The sequence below is a fragment of the Oryzias latipes genome, chromosome 23 (assembly GCF_053564925.1).
Source record: "Oryzias latipes strain Hd-rR chromosome 23, Olatipes_Hd-rR_3.1".
Classification (NCBI taxonomy): Eukaryota; Metazoa; Chordata; class Actinopteri; order Beloniformes; family Adrianichthyidae; genus Oryzias; species Oryzias latipes.
The window spans coordinates 185434-203219 of NC_136259.1; the positions used below are offsets into that span (position 1 = coordinate 185434).

The 17786-nt window shown below is 44.5% G+C and overlaps 1 protein-coding gene and 1 long non-coding RNA gene across 12 annotated transcripts in view; both read right to left on the reverse strand.

The window, feature by feature from the left end:
* Positions 1-2098: 2098 nt before the first annotated feature.
* LOC144989431 (uncharacterized) lies at positions 2099-5736 on the reverse strand. The gene is made up of 2 exons (XR_013653595.1): positions 3247-5736; positions 2099-3168 (listed from the first exon to the last, which is right to left on the reverse strand). It is a non-coding gene; the product is annotated as an uncharacterized LOC144989431 (long non-coding RNA).
* Positions 5737-10289: 4553 nt separating this feature from the next.
* Positions 10290-17786, reverse strand: part of celsr1a (cadherin EGF LAG seven-pass G-type receptor 1a) — a 154347-nt gene continuing 146850 nt past the window's right edge. For 4 of the 11 annotated variants that reach the window (XM_078941872.1, XM_023952122.2, XM_023952121.2 and 1 more), the window contains 5 exons: positions 14561-14661; positions 14338-14478; positions 13289-13558; positions 12827-13205; positions 10290-11343 (listed from right to left, as the gene is read on the reverse strand). In XM_078941872.1, coding sequence (XP_078797998.1) covers positions 11316-11343; positions 12827-13205; positions 13289-13558; positions 14338-14478; positions 14561-14661 — 919 coding nt within the window. In that variant the 3' untranslated portion in view covers positions 10290-11315. Of the gene's footprint in view, positions 11377-12826; positions 13206-13288; positions 13559-14337; positions 14479-14560; positions 14662-17786 lie in introns of all 11 variants that reach the window. The other 7 variants (XM_078941873.1, XM_078941870.1, XM_078941869.1 and 4 more) reach the window with 3 other exon arrangements.

Genomic DNA, 17786 nt, shown 5'->3' on the forward strand with positions numbered 1-17786 from the left:
TTGAACAAGGACACTTCGACACATGGGCGTGCAAGGCGGGAATCGAACCTGAAATCTTACGATCATGGGTCGACCGCCCTACCGCTGCACCACGGCCGCCCACTGATGATACCCAGCTGTACATAGCTAAGTCTTCTGATGACACAAGACAAATAGAAGCACTTTTTAACTGTATTTTAGATGTCAAATTGTGGATGGCAATTAATTTTCTGCAGCTCAACCAGGAAAAAACTGAAATTTTAGTTATCGGTCCTTAAGCTAATAGAGAAAAACAGATTCTGAAGCTACAGGAACTTTCATTAAGTCTTTCAGAAACAGTCAGAAATCTGGGTGTTATCTTTGACTCTAAGCTAACTTTTATCCCCCATATTAAACAGGTGGTTAAAACTGGTTTTTATCATCTTAGAAATCTGGCTATTGTCCGCCCATTACTCTCTCTTGCTAATATAGAGATGCTAATGCATGCTTTCATCGTGAATAAAATTGATTACTGTAACCCCCTGCTTGCTGGTCTTCCAAAAACCAACATTCCAAAAACCTTCAGCTTCTCCAAAATTCTGCTGCATGAGTTCTTCTTGTGTATGCCGCATATTTGCCAATAAAGCTGACTTTGACTTTGACTATCGTGTGTTACTATAAATGTTAGTGTTTTAAATGTAAACTGTATGAGAGAGAGGCTAGTATTTCAGGGACAGCTTCTCTTTGAACTCAGAAAAAAGAAATACTACTACGACAAACATCTGCTCAGTCTGCTGGGTGAGCTCGGACTCCTTTGTAGAGCAGACCACAACCCCTGGAATAACATCCCAAAAGAAGCACCAGAAGCGGTGTGACAGTACGCAGAAACGAGGCAAACGTGGAGAAGCTAAAGACAGGCTAGCCGCTAAGCCATTCAAGCCGGCAACTCCCACACTCCTGTTAGTGAACGTACCCTCACTCGACAACAAGATGGACTACATCAGACTATGGAGAGCTTCCCAAAGCAGCGTGAGGAACTGTTGTGTTTTGGTTCTTACGGAATCCTGGCTGAATGAGAACAATACAGCTCGATCCAACTGGAGGGGCTAACAATGCACAGAGCGGACAGACTAGCTTCGCTAACCTGTAAACAAAGAGGCGGCAGGCTAGTCGTTTACACCAACAACCTATGGTGCCAAGATGCTGTGGTGGTTTCGACCCATTGTTCCCCACATCTAGAGTCCCTGTCTGTCAAATGCCGACCCTTCTACATGCTTTGACACTGACTGGAGGGAAGCCTCTGGAAATGTTATACAGCTGCCCCCTTAACCCTTGTGCTATCCTAGGCACTTTAACATTGGGAGTTGGGTCATCTAGGCCCACTAGACAGTGCTCTGAACCTTTTTTCTTCAATGGTTTGTGATCTTCACTGGTGTACATGGATTACATAAAATCTTTCCACCTTTATCCACCTTTGTCATGGTAGGGAGAACAAGTCAATGTAAGGGTGGGGTCATCTAAGATAGCACAAGGGTTAAATCCAGAGATGCAGCAGCATGAAGTCTGGCAAGGAAAAACCTGTCACGGGGGATCAGAGAAGCGAAGAGGCTGTATACACAAAAACTGAACACCCACTTCATGTGTGAGAAAGACTCAGGTCAACTGTGGCAGGGGTTTCGGAACATCACAGACTATAAGCCCCCCCTAGACATTACCCCAGAACAACCGATCTCTACCAGATGAACTGAACAACTTCTACACCCGGTTTGAACGTAACAACTACACAAAGTCACAGATGCTCACGCTGTCTTCCAGCGAATCAGCATTGCAGCTGTCAACCGCTGAGGTGAGGAAGGCCTTCTCCACCATCAATCCACGCAAAGCGGCTGGCCCGGACAACATCGACATCTTTAACACCTCACTCAGGCAGGCGTTTGTACCCACCTGCCTAAAAACATCTGTTGATTCTCCAGTCCCAAAGAAGTCAAATCCAACCTGCCCAAATGACTTTCACCCCGTGGCCCTCACACCAGTTGTGACCAGATGTCTGAAGCGCTTAGTCCTACAACACATCAAGAACAGTCTTTGAATAAATAAGGACCCTTTACAGTTTGAAATCAAATCGATCCACAGAATTCAATTTTCAATTCAATTTAATTTTATTGTATAGCCCAAATTCACAACAGTCATCTCAATGGGCTTCGTATCGGTAATTGAAAAAGTGGAGCATAAAGTCAAAATAAATCATGAATGCATAGAATTCAATAGGAAAATACTAAAATGAACTAACAAACGGACTAAGCTAAACTAACATCCCTGCCTTTATATCCCCCTTCTCAGTGAAAAAAAACTCCTAAAAAAACGGATTCCGGAAAAAATGAAGGAAGGATCCTCCCCCAGGACGGACAGGCGATTTACCAGAACTCATAGAGAAGAATTAACTTATCTAATTCTACAACTACATTATAAAGTCCAGCAGACGAGCTTCATCCAGACGGAGTTGGGGGGACAGTCGGGGGTGCGAGTCGAGCCAGAGGCAGGATCCACAGCCAGGTTCAGGAGCAGAGACGAGGTACACGGTCAGGTACAGGAGCACGGATGAACCAACTGGAATCTGGAAGCATTCCCACCCCCCAGGAGGGGAGAGGGAAAGAGGGACAATACATGAATCACTGCACCAAACAGAGGCATGGAGAACTAAATGATGAATAATGATCAAGAATAGAGAAGAGAGGAAGGGTAGAAGTAGATGAGAAAAGAGGACAGAACACCAGTGCACCATAGTTACCCCAGCTTCAACTTCTAGCAACCTACTAAAAACAAACTGTTATTGTTATAAATTTTAATTTAAACAGATTAACATTAATTTTCACGACGTTGTAGACTTAGCAGACCAAGATGCTGAAACCCAGAAGTAACTCGCAACAAGGACATATTTGAAATGGTTTAATTTAACCAGTGTAGAATAAAGTTTCTAGGAGAATGTGGTAATTAGTTCCTTCATGGAATGATCCTGAAGTCCTTGGAGCTGATGTCGCTGAGGACAGCGGGACCAGCTTGAGACGATGTGTGGACGCCGAGGACGGCGGAACCAGCATGAGGCAAGGCGTGGACGCCGAGGACGGCGTAACCAGCTTGAGGCGAGGCGTGGATGCCGAGGATGGCGTAATCAGCGTGGAGCGAGGAACCAGCGTGACCAATGGATGAAACCTGAAGGTGAATACAAGGCGAGGTAAGTAACATGAACTAGATAACATGAGCTAAGACTAAAAGGCCAGGCATAAGCACCGGAGTGAGTATAACGAACTGGCGCTGAATTCTGCTGAGATGCTCCCTTATGAAGGCCGGCAGGGTGATGAGGAGATGAAGGTCAGCTGGTTCCAATCAGTAGAGCAGGAGAGCTGTGGAACGGGGAGGTGAACTGACAGGCACCGTGACAATCAAGTTAAATAATCTCTGAATACTAACTAGTCTGATAATAAGCCTGTCCAAAGAGGAATGTTTTCAGTCTAACTTTGAATGTAGAAACTGTGTCGGCCTCTCTTCCATGAGCTGGGAGTTTATTCCATAAAATAGGGGCTTGGTGGCTAAACGCTCTAAAAATAAATAAACACTCTACCTCCAAATGTACTTTTATTAACTCTAGGAACCACAAGCAGTCCTGCATTTTGCGAGCTAAGTGTTCTTTTTGGGTGGTAAGGGACTATGAGGTCCTTAATATAGGACGGGGCCATTCCATGTAAGGCAGGGATATCAAACATACGGCCAGCGGGCCCTATCCGGCCCACCAGGTGCTTTAGTCCCGCCCACACACGAAGAGTCAAAATCAAAAAGATGTTTAAAAAAGAAAGCACGTTTCTAGTCCATTCCTGTGGTGAGTTATGATTTTTTTAAAGAAATAACCGAAATGCGCTATTACGCCACTAGGGGGAGCAAAGGAAAAGCAAAACAGGTTGAAACTTATCTCTGCACCTGCCTAAAGCTAAACCTAACAGCTCTGCGTCTGGGTAGACAGTCGTTCGGTTACCTGTAAACCTCAATGCTGTTACATTGCTGTAAGAATGATCAGTAGTGACACAATAATAACCAAAATGTTGTCAAAAAGAAAAAAAGGTTGAAGTGAAGTCCTGAGCTATATTTGTTCACAGAGCTGAATTCAAAACCTGCAAGCTTGGTATGTCATCAACAGGTCACAGTACAAAGAGAATATAACATTCAGCACCACTATGAGACTCACCATAAAGAAAAGTTTCACCATTTGCAGTTAAGAAAAAAATAAGATTTATCAACTATTAGCTGGACTGATAAATAACCGTCTGCATTTACTGAGGCTGTGATGTCAATGATGGAGCAGTGACAGACACCTGATTGCAGACAAGTTGGGGTAAACATCCAAACCATTTTAAGATGGTGAACTTGTAAAAAAATGCTGAAGGCTGCAGAAGTCGTGTGCCCCAAAAAGCAGTGGACCTTTGCCAACATGAGTCTGCCAAGTATAACAATTGCAGATACAACATCTCTATGGAGACTTGGACGCCAAATGAAAGAATCCAGTCATTTGTTGTATTTTTAGTCACTATTGATGAAAGCACAGACACCACAGATATATACAGCTGTGCATATTTATTAGAGGTGATGAAGAGACGTCACAGGCCGAGTTTCTTGAGTTGATGGACACAACAACAACTGATGATGACAGTCAGCTCTCTAGTTACTGTGCTGGACGATGTTTGAATGAACTGATCACGTGATGTCAGTCTGGTCACTGATGGCGCCCATTAAAGGTCAGGAAGAAGGCAGGTGTTGCCACAAAATTCAGGCAGCAAACCAGGAAAAGACTCTTGGACATTTCATTGTGTTTGAATGACAGTAAATGTGTTTCTGCACAGGATCTGAATCCTGATCTTGATGGTCGGTGACGTTTCAGGAGAGAAAAGAGGTTAACTCCAAACTCTTATATTCATAAATGTTTGCAAGTTAAATTTAGTGTAAATTTTTAATGGTTTGGACATTTACATTTTATGCAGGGTGTTCTATTTTTTTCTGTAGCCCCTCTTGAGTTTATTAATGGGATTGCTTCAGTGTCCGATGTAAAATATTCAGTCTGTATAAAATTGAATAGACCTTTTTTTGAGTGAAATTAATTTTATTTAGGATCCATTGGCCTCTGTTATTTAATGTGTAATAATAAATGATTGGGTTACCATGTGGGTTGAGGCATGTTTTCCAATTGAGTGAAAAAACAAAAACAAATCTGTTATTTTGCCTTTATGTTACTGGTCCGGCTCACTTGAGATCAGATAGGGTTGAATGTGGCCCCCGAACCAAAATGAGTTTGACACCCCTGCTCTATACCATGGATTTAAACAAGGTCCAGGGTGTGCTTATGACAGTGAGTGGGTTCATTTACATTTTGGGTGAAACCAACATCATCTAATAAAGCTGCAAAAGCCTTTCCTAGACAGTCACTGGGGTCATCAACATGAATATTAAAATCCCCTAATATTATAATTTGATCAGAATCTAAGACAATAGTCGATAGGAAGTCAGAAAACTCAGTTAAAAATTCTGAATATGGGCCGGGGGGGTGATAAATAATTATGAATAAAACAGGTTTTCGGGTCTTCTTGTTTGGGTGATTTATAGACAATATGATGTTTTCAAATGAATTATAAACATTTTTAACTTTCGGGCTGAGAAGTAAGCTAGACTGTGATATTACTGCCAAACCACCTCCTTTCCCTGAAATCCTGGATTTCTGATAGTTAGCATAGGGGGGGGGGGGGGGGGGGGGTTTGCTTCATTCAGTCACATTGGGAGTTGGGTCATCTAGACCCACTAGACAGTGCTCTGAACCTTTTTTCTTCAATGATTTGTGATCTTCACTGGTGTCCATGGATTACATGAAATCTTTCCACCTTTATCCACCTTTGTCATGGTAGGGAGAACACCTCAATGGAAGGGGGGGGTCATCTAAGATAACACAAGGGTTAACTCATTGACTAAGAGGGACTTGGAGGAAATGGATCGAATGTTTAATAAACCACATTTAATGACATCATAATTCTGCTTGTGGGTACTGCTGTCTGTCACTTTAAGGTTTCTATGACGCGCTCCTTTCATTTGTCTTTCAGCACATAAGCTAAAGCTAGGACCTGCTTGACTTTCCCTGCATGGGTTTTGTACCGGCACTAACCCTAAGGGAGGCTCAGAGGAGCGTTTTACACTGCTGCTCTGCGCCCGGGTCTCGTCTCTGGGTTGGCACAGAAGATGCCATCTCCACCAATCTCCACCCCACCCTGTCACATCTGGAGAGGAAAAACACCTTTGCTTTGGTCCTCTTCATCAACTTCCGCTCGGTTTTTAACACCATCATTCCATGAGGCAACTAGGCGTGGACACTGCAACCTGCAACTGGACACTCAGCAAGATCGGCAGACACACATCCAGGCCCATCTCAGTGAGTACGGGCACACCGCAGGGGTGTGTTCTGAGCCCACTGCTGTTCAGTCTGCTCACGCATAACTGCGCAGCTCAATACAACACCAACCACATTGTTAAGTTTGCAGACGACACAACCGTGATCGGTCTCATAAGCGATAGTTGCAGCGGTTACATGTGCTAAATATCTTGACCGGATCAATGGTCGAATTATAATTCAACCGTGTACATGGGCCCAGAAAAACCTTTTCTGATTAGAACGAACGTTCACATGGTCACACTTTCGGTCGGAATAAATCATTTGGTCATGCGCAGTAGTGTTGAAAATACCGGAAGCTGAAATCAGTCCCGATTTAAACAAACCAAGCGGCTAACATGCGCTAACAACAACATTTAGCTTTGGATGAACATAAAATACATGTGGGAAATGCTGCAATCTGCAGCTTGGCTGAACGTAAGTATGTGGGAATAACATCGGCCTTTATTTTGTCGGGACACGACTGGAAATACAAATCCACGTGATTGTTTGAACGGTTTCTAAGGACTGAGCGGCATTTCTGCTTTGAAAAGCTCGCACACCTGGCGCCCCCTCGCGAGGGGTGTCGGAAAAGATAGGAAGGGAGAGGCAAGGAGCCCACGGGGTGAGGGCGGAGTGCAGAGGCTTCCACGCAGACGCTCCACAGAGGCGTCCGTGGAGCAGCCGGTCGGTCCCGTTCGCGCTCCAATGCTTTCTCTGGAGCGAAACATCCCTCTATGCATGACGTTAAACCAGAGCAGTAGTGACACACGATCGGAATGAACTGTTTACATGAACAACGATCGGATCAACAATCGGCATAACCCACTCATCTCGATTGGAAAAAAAATTAATTCGAACGAGTAAACGCAGCTACTGACGAGTCTGCTTACAGAATGGAGGTGGAGCAGCTAGCAGTGTGGTGTACATCCCATAACCTCCAGATCAACGTGGAAAAAACAAAAGAAATTGTTGCAGGAGGCCAAAAAGGAAAACCACCGCAAAGCAGGTTACGAAGATGTATTAATACAGAAACCCCGTCATGAGTAGATTAACAATGTTGACCGTATCAATGACACCACAGCAACATGCAGACAAAAAAACCACAAGTCATGCACAACAATAAAAAGTAAAAACATGCATTATAACTGTGATGCACAGCACTCGGTGGGATATGGCACCAACCAAAATAACATGTGGGGTGAAACCTAAGGGAAGTGACCAACAAAAATGACAAACAGAACAGAGGGTAAACAGTCCGCTCCTGCACCTGATTAGTCAATCACGCTGAGACAGCCCTGTGAGGAGCGGACTAACAAAATACAAAACATAAACTTAAACAGGACAGCAGGGCACAGTATTCCGGCACTAAAAGCAGAAAACACACCATATTAAAACATTTGATAAGAAAAATAATGTAAGCATTATTTTTAAAATATACCTCTGCCGTCATGAGTAAAAAGTGTAGATACCTGGTGCTAAAACATCAGCCACAGGTAGGGATAGAAACAGTCTTACCAAACTCAAGGCTCGGGCCAGCTCACACACTTAGGGTTTGAGTTGTCTGGTTCCCTCACAGGCTATAGCACCATGGCAACCACACATCAACTTCATTTTATACTCTTCTGCACCGTGGGTATAGCGACACCCTCAGGTGCCTCCCATTACAAAATGGTGATCGAATTCAGGAAATCTGGCAATCACCCCGACTCATCTGACCATAAACGATGCTGCTTTGGAGAAGGTCAACAGTGTCAGGTTCCTGGGGGGCAACCTCACTAACAACTTGTCCTCCTCCGCCAACTCCACAATGGTCATCAGGAAAGCACAGAAGTGTTTCCATCCCCTCCGGAGACTCAGGAAGGCTGGAATTCCAACACCTCACCTCCTCTCCTTCTATAAGGGCACCATGGAGAACATCCTGACTCAGAGCTTCACATCCTGGTTTGGCAGCTGCAGGGTTCAGGACAAACAACGGCTCAGCAGGATTGTCAGGACTGCGAGCAATATTGTTGGTGCCCCTCTCCCGATCCTAGAGGAGCTATGCGAGCAGCGCTGCCTACGCAGAGCAACCTCCATCATCAGGGACCCCCAGCACCCCTCTCATGGACTGTTGTCCCTCATGCCATCTGGGAGGAGGTTCAGCAGTATCAGGAGCAGGATCCTAAAAAGCTTCTTTCCACAAGCTGTGAAACTGCTAAGCGGACTGTCTTCCTCATGCATTCATACTCTCACAAACTCCACTCTGCAATAAGACCCAAAGGATTACCCCCCATCCCCCACACAACCTGAAGACACAATACACCCCCCCCCTCCCCCTAAAAAGACTGCTGCTAAATGCACCTAGTCACTTTAATCACAGGACTGTTTACACTAAATGCCGGTCTCTATTTTATTTTATTTATCTTATTTCATTGCTATTTTTATTCTCTGATTTTTATTCTATTTTATTGCTTGCTCTCTGTACTGTCATGCTATTGAGAAACATCATCTCATCTCACCTGTGTATTTCTCTGCAAATACAATGTGTGGAATGAGAATGAACCAAATCTTGAATCTTGAATCTTGAACTAAGACCAAAGCTTGCAGCAGACTCAGAGCTTCACTCTCCCCCATCCCACCCAGACTGGATTCGATCATGTCTAACAGGCCCAAGTGACTTATTAACCCTTGTGCTATCTTAGATGACCCCCCCCCCCCCCCCTTCCATTGAGGTGTTCTCCCTACCATGACAAAGGTGGGTAAAGGTGGAAAGATTTCATGTAATCCATGGACACCAGTGAAGATCACAAATCATTGAAGAAAAAAGGTTCAGAGCACTATCTAGAGCACATGTGTCAAACTCATGGCCCGGGGGCCAAATGTGGCCCTCCATGTCATTTTATGTGGCCCGCGAGAGCAGAAAAGAGTTTAATTTCTTAGAATAAAAAATAAAAATGTGTGTGTATTTTTTCATATCTAGGGGGAATCGGACTTGAGATATCGAATTGGGCAACTATACATTATGACTTAAACACTGTCCATATAACCTAACCTGACAGAATCAAATTAAAAGGATTTATGGTAAAGTAACAAGCAAACATGTTTTCTATGCAACTGTAATTGTCACTTTAAAAAGTTCTAATTCAATTCAATTCAATTTTATTTGTATAGCCCAAAATCACAACAACAGTCGTCTCGATGGGCTTCGAAGTAAAACATTAAATCAAAAGGATCACGAATACAAAGAGTTCAATAGAAAAATACTAAAATGAACTAACAAACTGACTAAGCTATACTGGCATCCCTGCCCTTAGACCCCCCTTCGCGGTAAGGAAAAACTCCCAAAAAAACCGGATTCCGGAAAAAACGAAGAAACCTCAGGGGTGCCCACATGAAGGAGGGATCCTCCCTTCTAATAAATAAATAATTAGTCATTTAACATTAGGAGCGGTTACGTTTATTTTTCATTACATTTAGTGACATGTATAAGTTATCTCTGGCCCTTGGAGGACAGACAATATGCTGATGTGGCCCTCGGTTAAAATAAGTTTGACACCCCTGGTCTAGTGGGTCTAGATGACCCAACTCCCATTGCTAAAGTGCCTAGGAACGCTCAAGGGTTAAAAAACTGATTGGTGAAAATATTGTATTTAAATTATGTTTTGCTGTTTTTTTAATCAAATTGAAAAATTGTAAATCATCTAATATATGATTGTCGTTTTTGTAGAATTGTGTTTGTAGAAATGCTCAGAAGTGACCACTGACCAATGTTTGACACTGAATGAATATGACTCACTGGCGGAATTCTAACCATGTAGTAATCTCATTTTTCTTGTTTCATTTATTCACAAAGCCATATTTCACTCCATGTGACAAATAAAGACAAAAAGCATTTAAAAATTCATTTTTAATTTTACCGAAACATTCATTTCTTCTCTTTCCAGTGTCGTAAAACCATAAAAATAAATACACAAAATGTCTCAAAACATTTCCAGTTTTGCAGATCAAACAGAAACATTTTCAACATGGATTAAATCAGGGCTGGACCACTTGATAGAAAAATAACCAGTTGTAGTTGCCTTATTTATATATTAGCTGCAAAAAACAACAGACATTTGAGCTTAGATTGAGAAAACAAATAGGAACCTTATTTGTTTAATGCATTTTTATGGTTAAAATAATAGCCTTTCTTTGGCTAAATTGAAGTGATTCCTATTGTTTTAACATTTTATTTCACAACTTTGATAATCAGAGGTGTGTTGAACCAGCATATGGGAATAAAAAAAAAGGTTTAGGGCTGGTCGGTTCCAGTTTTTGTGTTCAAGGACTCATAGAAAACATTTTTCTGATGCGACAGCTGTGAAGGTTTCAGTCCAGAGAAAAGGCACAAAGTCTTTAGTTCTCTATCAAACCAGCATGTGCAGAGATTTTCCTAATCCTGCTCCCCAATGTAGCAGAATTCACTTCAGACAAAGTACAAAATAAGTTCTTTCTTCATAAAAAATATCTACACCATAATTACACACCTGTACACTGGAAGGCCATGGAAGTGGAGAAAAATAAGAGCACTTGGTGTTCTGAACTCAGCAGGCAAAGGTCCTTTCGGATCTGCATCTTCGCCTGAACCAACTTGAGAGGAAACTTCTACCTTCAGTGTTCTCCAAACTATTGATAAGTTCTGACACCCCCCCCACTAGTGTTTTTGGCACAGAAAGCTCCTCCGAGTCATTTCTCGGTCACGCTGAAGTTCCCTTTATCATCTCCCATCTTTCTCAACGTGCGTGCTTGGCGCTCGCAGATCAGAATCCTGACGTTAATACTGTTTTCCAGAGAGATGAAACACAAGGCGGAGCAGATCGGCTGGTCAGGCGGCGAGGGCGCCCTTTTGCTCGTCGTCGTCCTTTACGTCTTCTTCCTCTCACAAAGGTGGGCTGGTCTCAACGTCCCTAACAGGTCAGATCGAAGTCTCGTTACTGCCACTGTTAGGGGGGGAGAGTGGTGTCAGGGAAAGTGGGGGTGGAGGGACAGAAAAGTGCAGTGAAAAGAGAAAGAGCGTGCAAACAGGTAAACATGGATGGGGGGGGTTTCATGCAGCATTCAAGCAAGACAGACACATGACTTCATGCTTTAAAGGACATTTGGTTATTTCCTTATTGTACCTTTTAGCTCCAGTGTTTACATTCTACCCTAACTCTTCAACCGTCAACGGATCCATAGGATTCTGAAGCAGAGAACAGCGGCTGTTTTACACATCAGTGCAAAGCAGATATGAAAGCCGCTTTAGAATCAGCTGACTCACGCTGATCCCGTAAACTACACGTAAACAAAAGTAAAAGTAAACGACATACAACACGTTACAGTAGATGTTTATGTAATTATCGTAAATCATCTGAATCTGCGTCAGAATCCATTGGAAGTACATTAACTTCATAAACGGTCGAGGAGTTGTGGTATGTCAAAGAGTGTGTTATTACGGTGTCACTGGCGACATCGCTAGTATTTAAGAGATAAATCGTTCCTCAAAGCAGTTTCTTCATCATTCAAACTAATGTTGAAAAGAATTTACTATTCTTTAGTGGTTTGGACAAAGTGGCCCACATCATCACACTGCCACCTCCTTGTTTGGCTGTAGAAAGTTCTTTGTGTGCCATGCTTTTGTTTCAGGTCCTACGAGACCAAATAAAGTCTACAAAAACAAAACATACATTTGTCCAAAAAAGGTTGGTCAGTATATTCTATTTTCCTCCCTTTAACCCTTGTGCTATCCAAGGCACTTTAACATTGGGAGTTGGGTCATCTAGACCCACTAGACAGTGCTCTGAACCTTTTTTCTTCAATGATTTGTGATCTTCACTGGTGTCCATGGATTACATGAAATCTTTCCACCTTTATCCACCTTTGTCATGGTAGGGAGAACACCTCAATGGAAGGGGGGGGGGGGGGGGGTCATCTAAGATAGCACAAGGGTTACAAAGGAGAGACTGCAACAAATTAGCAGAGTGTCCATTTTGGATCCATTTGGTGCAGCTTCTGTCTTTTATTGAAACACAGACACATGCCTAATGTGGATCAAGTGAGACTTGAAGATGCTGCTTACAAACACACTGGATCTGCTGGCAGTTAAAAATGAATCCGGATAGAAAATCTGAATTTCAATTATTCTGATCCAGAGCTTAGTCTATCAATCCTCCCTGGGATTATTTCCAGGTTTGAATGAATAAACTCCAGAGTGGCATCCTATAAATGAATAAATATTAAAAGAGATAAATGAGCCAATCTTTTCAACGGTTCTTTGAAATGAACGGATTCAGCTCTCTAAAAAGAGTCATAAATCCCATCACTATTAAAACGGAAAGAACCTAACTGCTAGGGGAGTCAGTTACAGATATATATAAATGGATTTACAAATGTACGTGTTTTTTTGCTTACTCTGAGTTGGACTCATTGCCTCCGTTGACCGTCCCTGACTTTAAGTGCATTGGCACGCCCCCATTGGTCTCCCGGTAGATGGTGGCCGGCGGAGTCCCGACTGGTATCTGAGGTCGTGGGGCAATAGGCGGTTTCACAATGGGAGTGTTGTCGTGGTTGCTGAGGCGACCCCCTCCTTCATTGGAGGCTTGTGAGGAAGGCCGCGATGTGGGGCTCATGATGTTGACGGAGGAGGGGGGTGGGCTGGAGGTGTTGTTGTTTATGGGCGGATGGGAGGTGATGGTAGGAGAGTTGTAGTCGCTCAGCTTCTCCCTCAGGCGATTCTTCATGTTCTTGTCGGCTAGCAAGGGGGGGTAGATGATCTTGTTTTTTAAAATACCTGAGCGATGGCGGAGATTCACATTACTTCAGGGAAATGGACTCCCACTCAGCTCTGGATTGGCTGTGAAACCTTGTCCTTACCTTTTCTCTGCTCCGGTTGGTGGTTGCTGTTGCTGTTGGGTTGGTTCACTGGTGCTGGGTCTTTTGGGTTTGTGGGTGTCTGCTTGGCTTTCTCCAGTAGAGGGTCCCTCTCCCGTTCTCCAACGTGGTTAAGTTTGTTTTCTGGGTGCAGCTCCACATTCACTTTGGTCTCCACCCTGAGCCTCTCTGGCCCGCCCGGTTCCTCGCTGTCACTGGCTGTGGTGGCCTCTGTTGGCCAGTAAGCCTTCACATAATTGGACCCTGCATCCCCTATAAAGTTAAAAACAGTTTTTGTTACGATGTAGAATAAATTTATATCTAATCCAGGTTAACCCTTTAACACAAAAACTATTGTTTGCATTCATTCAACAACTGTAACCTTTCAACCATTTATGCAATAAACTTAGTTCAAGCAGATTCTAAAATGAAGAAAAGCAGCTTTGTCAAATATCAGCGCAAAGCTGATATGAAGTTTTTTAGCAGAATAATTACCTTTACAAATAACGTACTAACTAGCTTTAATAACCAAAAATGTTGCTAATGTAACTAACCTTTATAAATAACTTTACTAATGTAATATGTTGCTAACGTAACAAACATTACTAAACATCTTTACTGTTAAATGTTGGAACAAAGATAACATACAAGGCCACTTCTCTTGCCGTCAGAATCTATTGAAATTATGTTACAGTCGTCCCTCGTTCTATCATGTTCTCTTTTTCAACAGATTCTTTTCAGACCTGTTTGGCATGTCTTTATTTTTCAATGCTCTGTATTCTGCATCCTGATTGGCTGTAGACCATTGTCAATCATTCTCCTGTACAGGATGTGTTCAGCTTTCCAAAATTAACATAAATCTGTGTTTGAGATCAGGTCTTTGATTTCATTTTATAATACTGGACTTATTATTTTAGGAACTTTAAAACTTTGAGAGTTTAAACAAGAGAGAAAAATGTTTAAGTCTGTCTGAGAAAAGTTAGTAGTTGAGGTTTTACAACCTTAAAAATCTGTATGCTGAGACGGTAAAGGCTTAAAGAGGCTGTGCCCACCTTTTGGGGTGCTGTGAAGGGGTCTCTCATTGTTCCACTTTGGTTTAACATCCAAGTTTTCATCCTCACTGCCAGAGGACTGGGAAGAGGCGTAGGAGGAGCTGTGCTCGTCCACCGACAGCTCGCTGTCTGAGTCAGAGTCTGCTGGAGACAAAGACAGCATGAAGCCCAGCAAATCCGTGCTATAGGACAGACGGGCCTAAAGACAGAGGCGCAGACTCACCGTCGCCTTTGGCGCCGCTCCTGTGGAACAGCGGCCCGTCCAGATCCGTGTGTCCTTTAGCTGTACCCGAAGAGACACTGGGCTTCTGAGGAGACTCTTCTCTGAGAAGGCACACAAAAAAAGGTTTCAGAAGGAATCCAACTCTGTTCACAAATCTATACCTCTGGGGTAGATTTGATTTGATTTATTCGTGTTTTTCAAGCATTAATTGTAGACAATATAGCCCTCGCCGCCCGCTTTTACACGCCATTGCTGCTCTCATCACCCACCTTTGATCCGACCTCACTTGCTATACAGCCAATACACACCCCTGACTCCCCCTCTCTCTTTTTGTTCTACTGTCAGGGCTGCAAGTGACTGCATGTAGCTAAAAGTGCTAGCATCACCAACTTTCTCAGAAAAACCTATTACTAGAGATGCTAGTTATGCTTCCAATGTTAGTTGTGCTAATGCTGCTAAAAGTGCTAGCATTACAACCAGCATCATCAAACAATTTGCTCTCGATGCTAACTATGGAAGCAATGCCAACTGCAATAACAGTCAAAACAACATGGTGGTGCTATTGTGCTTTGTGTTAGTTATATCTCCATAGCAACCATTTTATGTTTTGGTCGCCTCAAACAGATTGATGTGACTTTCAGAAGAATCTACAAAAGTAAACTTTTGGATTTCCTTAGCAATTAAAGATGTTTTTCTTAATTGAAATTAAAGAGTTTCTGTAATACATTTGGACATTGTTTGGGATCAGGGCTTAATCTGCTCCACAGTTTAGTGCCACACAGAAACTTTTCTATGAGGAAGTATGACAGCAGCTGATCATGTAAACAATGCACTTAGACCTGAAAGTGATGGAAACAAAGAGCAGCAGGCATGGCTCTTCCATCCATCTTCCTCTGCCTGTCAGGGACCGGGTCACGGGGGCAGCAGTCTAAGTTTAGATGCACAGACTTTCCTCGCCCCAGCCACTTCCTGCAGCTCCTCTGGAGGCGTTCCCAGGCCAGCCGACAGACATAGTCTCTCGAGCGTGTCCTGGGTCTTCCCCGGGGCCTCCGCCAAGTGGGACATGCCCGGAACACCTCTCCAGGGAGGCGTCCAAGAGGCATCCGGACTAGATATCAGAGCCACCTCAACTGGCTCCTTTCGATGTGGAGGAAAAGCGGTTCTACTCCAAGCTCTCCGCGGGTGACCGAGCTCTTCACCCTATCTCTAAGGTAGCGCCCAGCCACCCTGCGGAGGAAGGTCATTTCAGCCGCTTGTATTCGGGACCTCGTTCTTTCGGTCATGACCCAGAGCACATGACCATAGGTGAGTATTGGAACGAAGATGGACCGGTAAATTGAGAGCTTTGCTTTTTGGCTCAGCTCTCTCTTCACCACAACGGACCGATACAGCGACCGCATAAGTATGGGCGCCGCTCCGATCCACCTGTCACTCTCAGGCTCCGGTCTTCCCTACTCGTGAACAAGACCCTCAGATACTTAAACTCCTCCACCTGGGGCAGGGACACTCCACCCACCGAGAGATGGCAAACTACCTTTCTCCGGTCGAGAACCATGGCCTCAGATTTAGCTGTGCTGACCCTAATCCCAGCCGCTTAACACTCGGCCGCAAACCGCCCCAATGCACGCTGAAGGTCCTGGCTTGATGAAGCCAACAGGACAACATCATCTGCAAAGAGCAGAGAGGAAATCCTGTGGTCCCCAAATCAGACCCCCTCTGGCCCCTGGCTGCGCCTAGAAATTCTGTCCATAAAACTTTGAACCGGTGACAAAGGGCAGCCCTGCCGGAGTCCAACATGCACCGGAAACAATTCTGACTTACTGCCGGCTATGCGAACCAAGCTCCTTCTCTGGTCATACAGAGACCGGACAGCCCTCGGTAAGGCTCCCCGGACCCCATACTCCCAGAGCACCCCCCAAAGGATACTACGGGGGACGCCTTCTCCAAATCCACAAAACACATATGGACTGGATAAGCGAACTCCCACAATCCCTCCAGCACCCTAGAGAGGGTGTTGAGCTGGTCCACTGTTCCACAACCAGGACGAAAACCGCACTGTTGTTCCTGGATCTGAGGTTCAACTATCGGACTCTCCTCTCCAGTACCCTGGTATAGACTTTCCCAGGGAGGCTGAGGAGTGTGACTCCCCCGTAGCTGGAACACACCCTCTGGTCCCCCTTCTTAAAAAGGGGAACCACCACCCCTGTCTGCCAATCCAGTGGTACAGTTCCCGATTGACACGCAATGCTGCAGAGACGTGTCAGCCAAGGCACCCCTACAGCATCCAGGGACTTGAGGTACTTCATCCACTCCCGGAGCCTTGCCACCGAGGAGCTCGTTGACTACCTCAGTGACTTCAGTTTGGGTGATAGACAGCCTCACCCCAAAGTCCTCATTCTCTGCTTCTTCAAAAGAAGGCGTGTCAGTGGGATTGAGGAAATCCTCGAAGGATTCCTTCCACCGCCCGTGTCCCCAGTCGAAGTCAACAGCTCCACACCCGCACTGAAAACGGTGCATATAGAGAACTGCTTTCCCCTCCTGAGGCGCCGGACGGTTTGCCAGAATCTCTTCGAGGCCAACCGATAGTTATTCTTCCTGGCCTCACCGAACTACTCCCAGGACCGGGTTTTTGCCTCCGCAACAGTCCGGACTGCAGCTCACTTAGACTGTCGATACCTGTCAGCTGCCTCTGGAGTCCCACAGGCAAGCCAGGCCTGGTAGGACTCTTTCTTCAGCTTGACGGCATTCCTTACTTCCAGTGTCCACCTCCGGATTCGGGGGTTATCGCCGCGAGCCCCAACCCCAGGCCTAGCTCCAGAGGCTTCTGAACAGCTCTTTGTCTGACTCGTCACTACCATGGTAGACCCTACCAGGGGCTTAAGCCCCAGACATCTTAGCTCCAGGGATCACTCGAGCTCTCAAACAACCCAACCACGTTACGGTGGCAGTTCACGGGGGAGCATGGCTAAATTAATAGGGTATGGATCTTAATACCTTGTGCTATCGTAGGCACTTTAACGTTGGGAGTTGGGTCATCTAGACCCACTAGACCAGGGGTTTCAAACTCATTTTGGTTCGGGGGCCACATTCAACCCGTCTGATCTCAAGTGGGCCGAACCAGTAGCGTAAAGGCAAAATTACAGCTTTGTTTTTGTTTTTTTACTCAATTTGAAAACATGCCTCAACCAACATGGTAGCCTAATCATTTCTTATTACACATTCATTC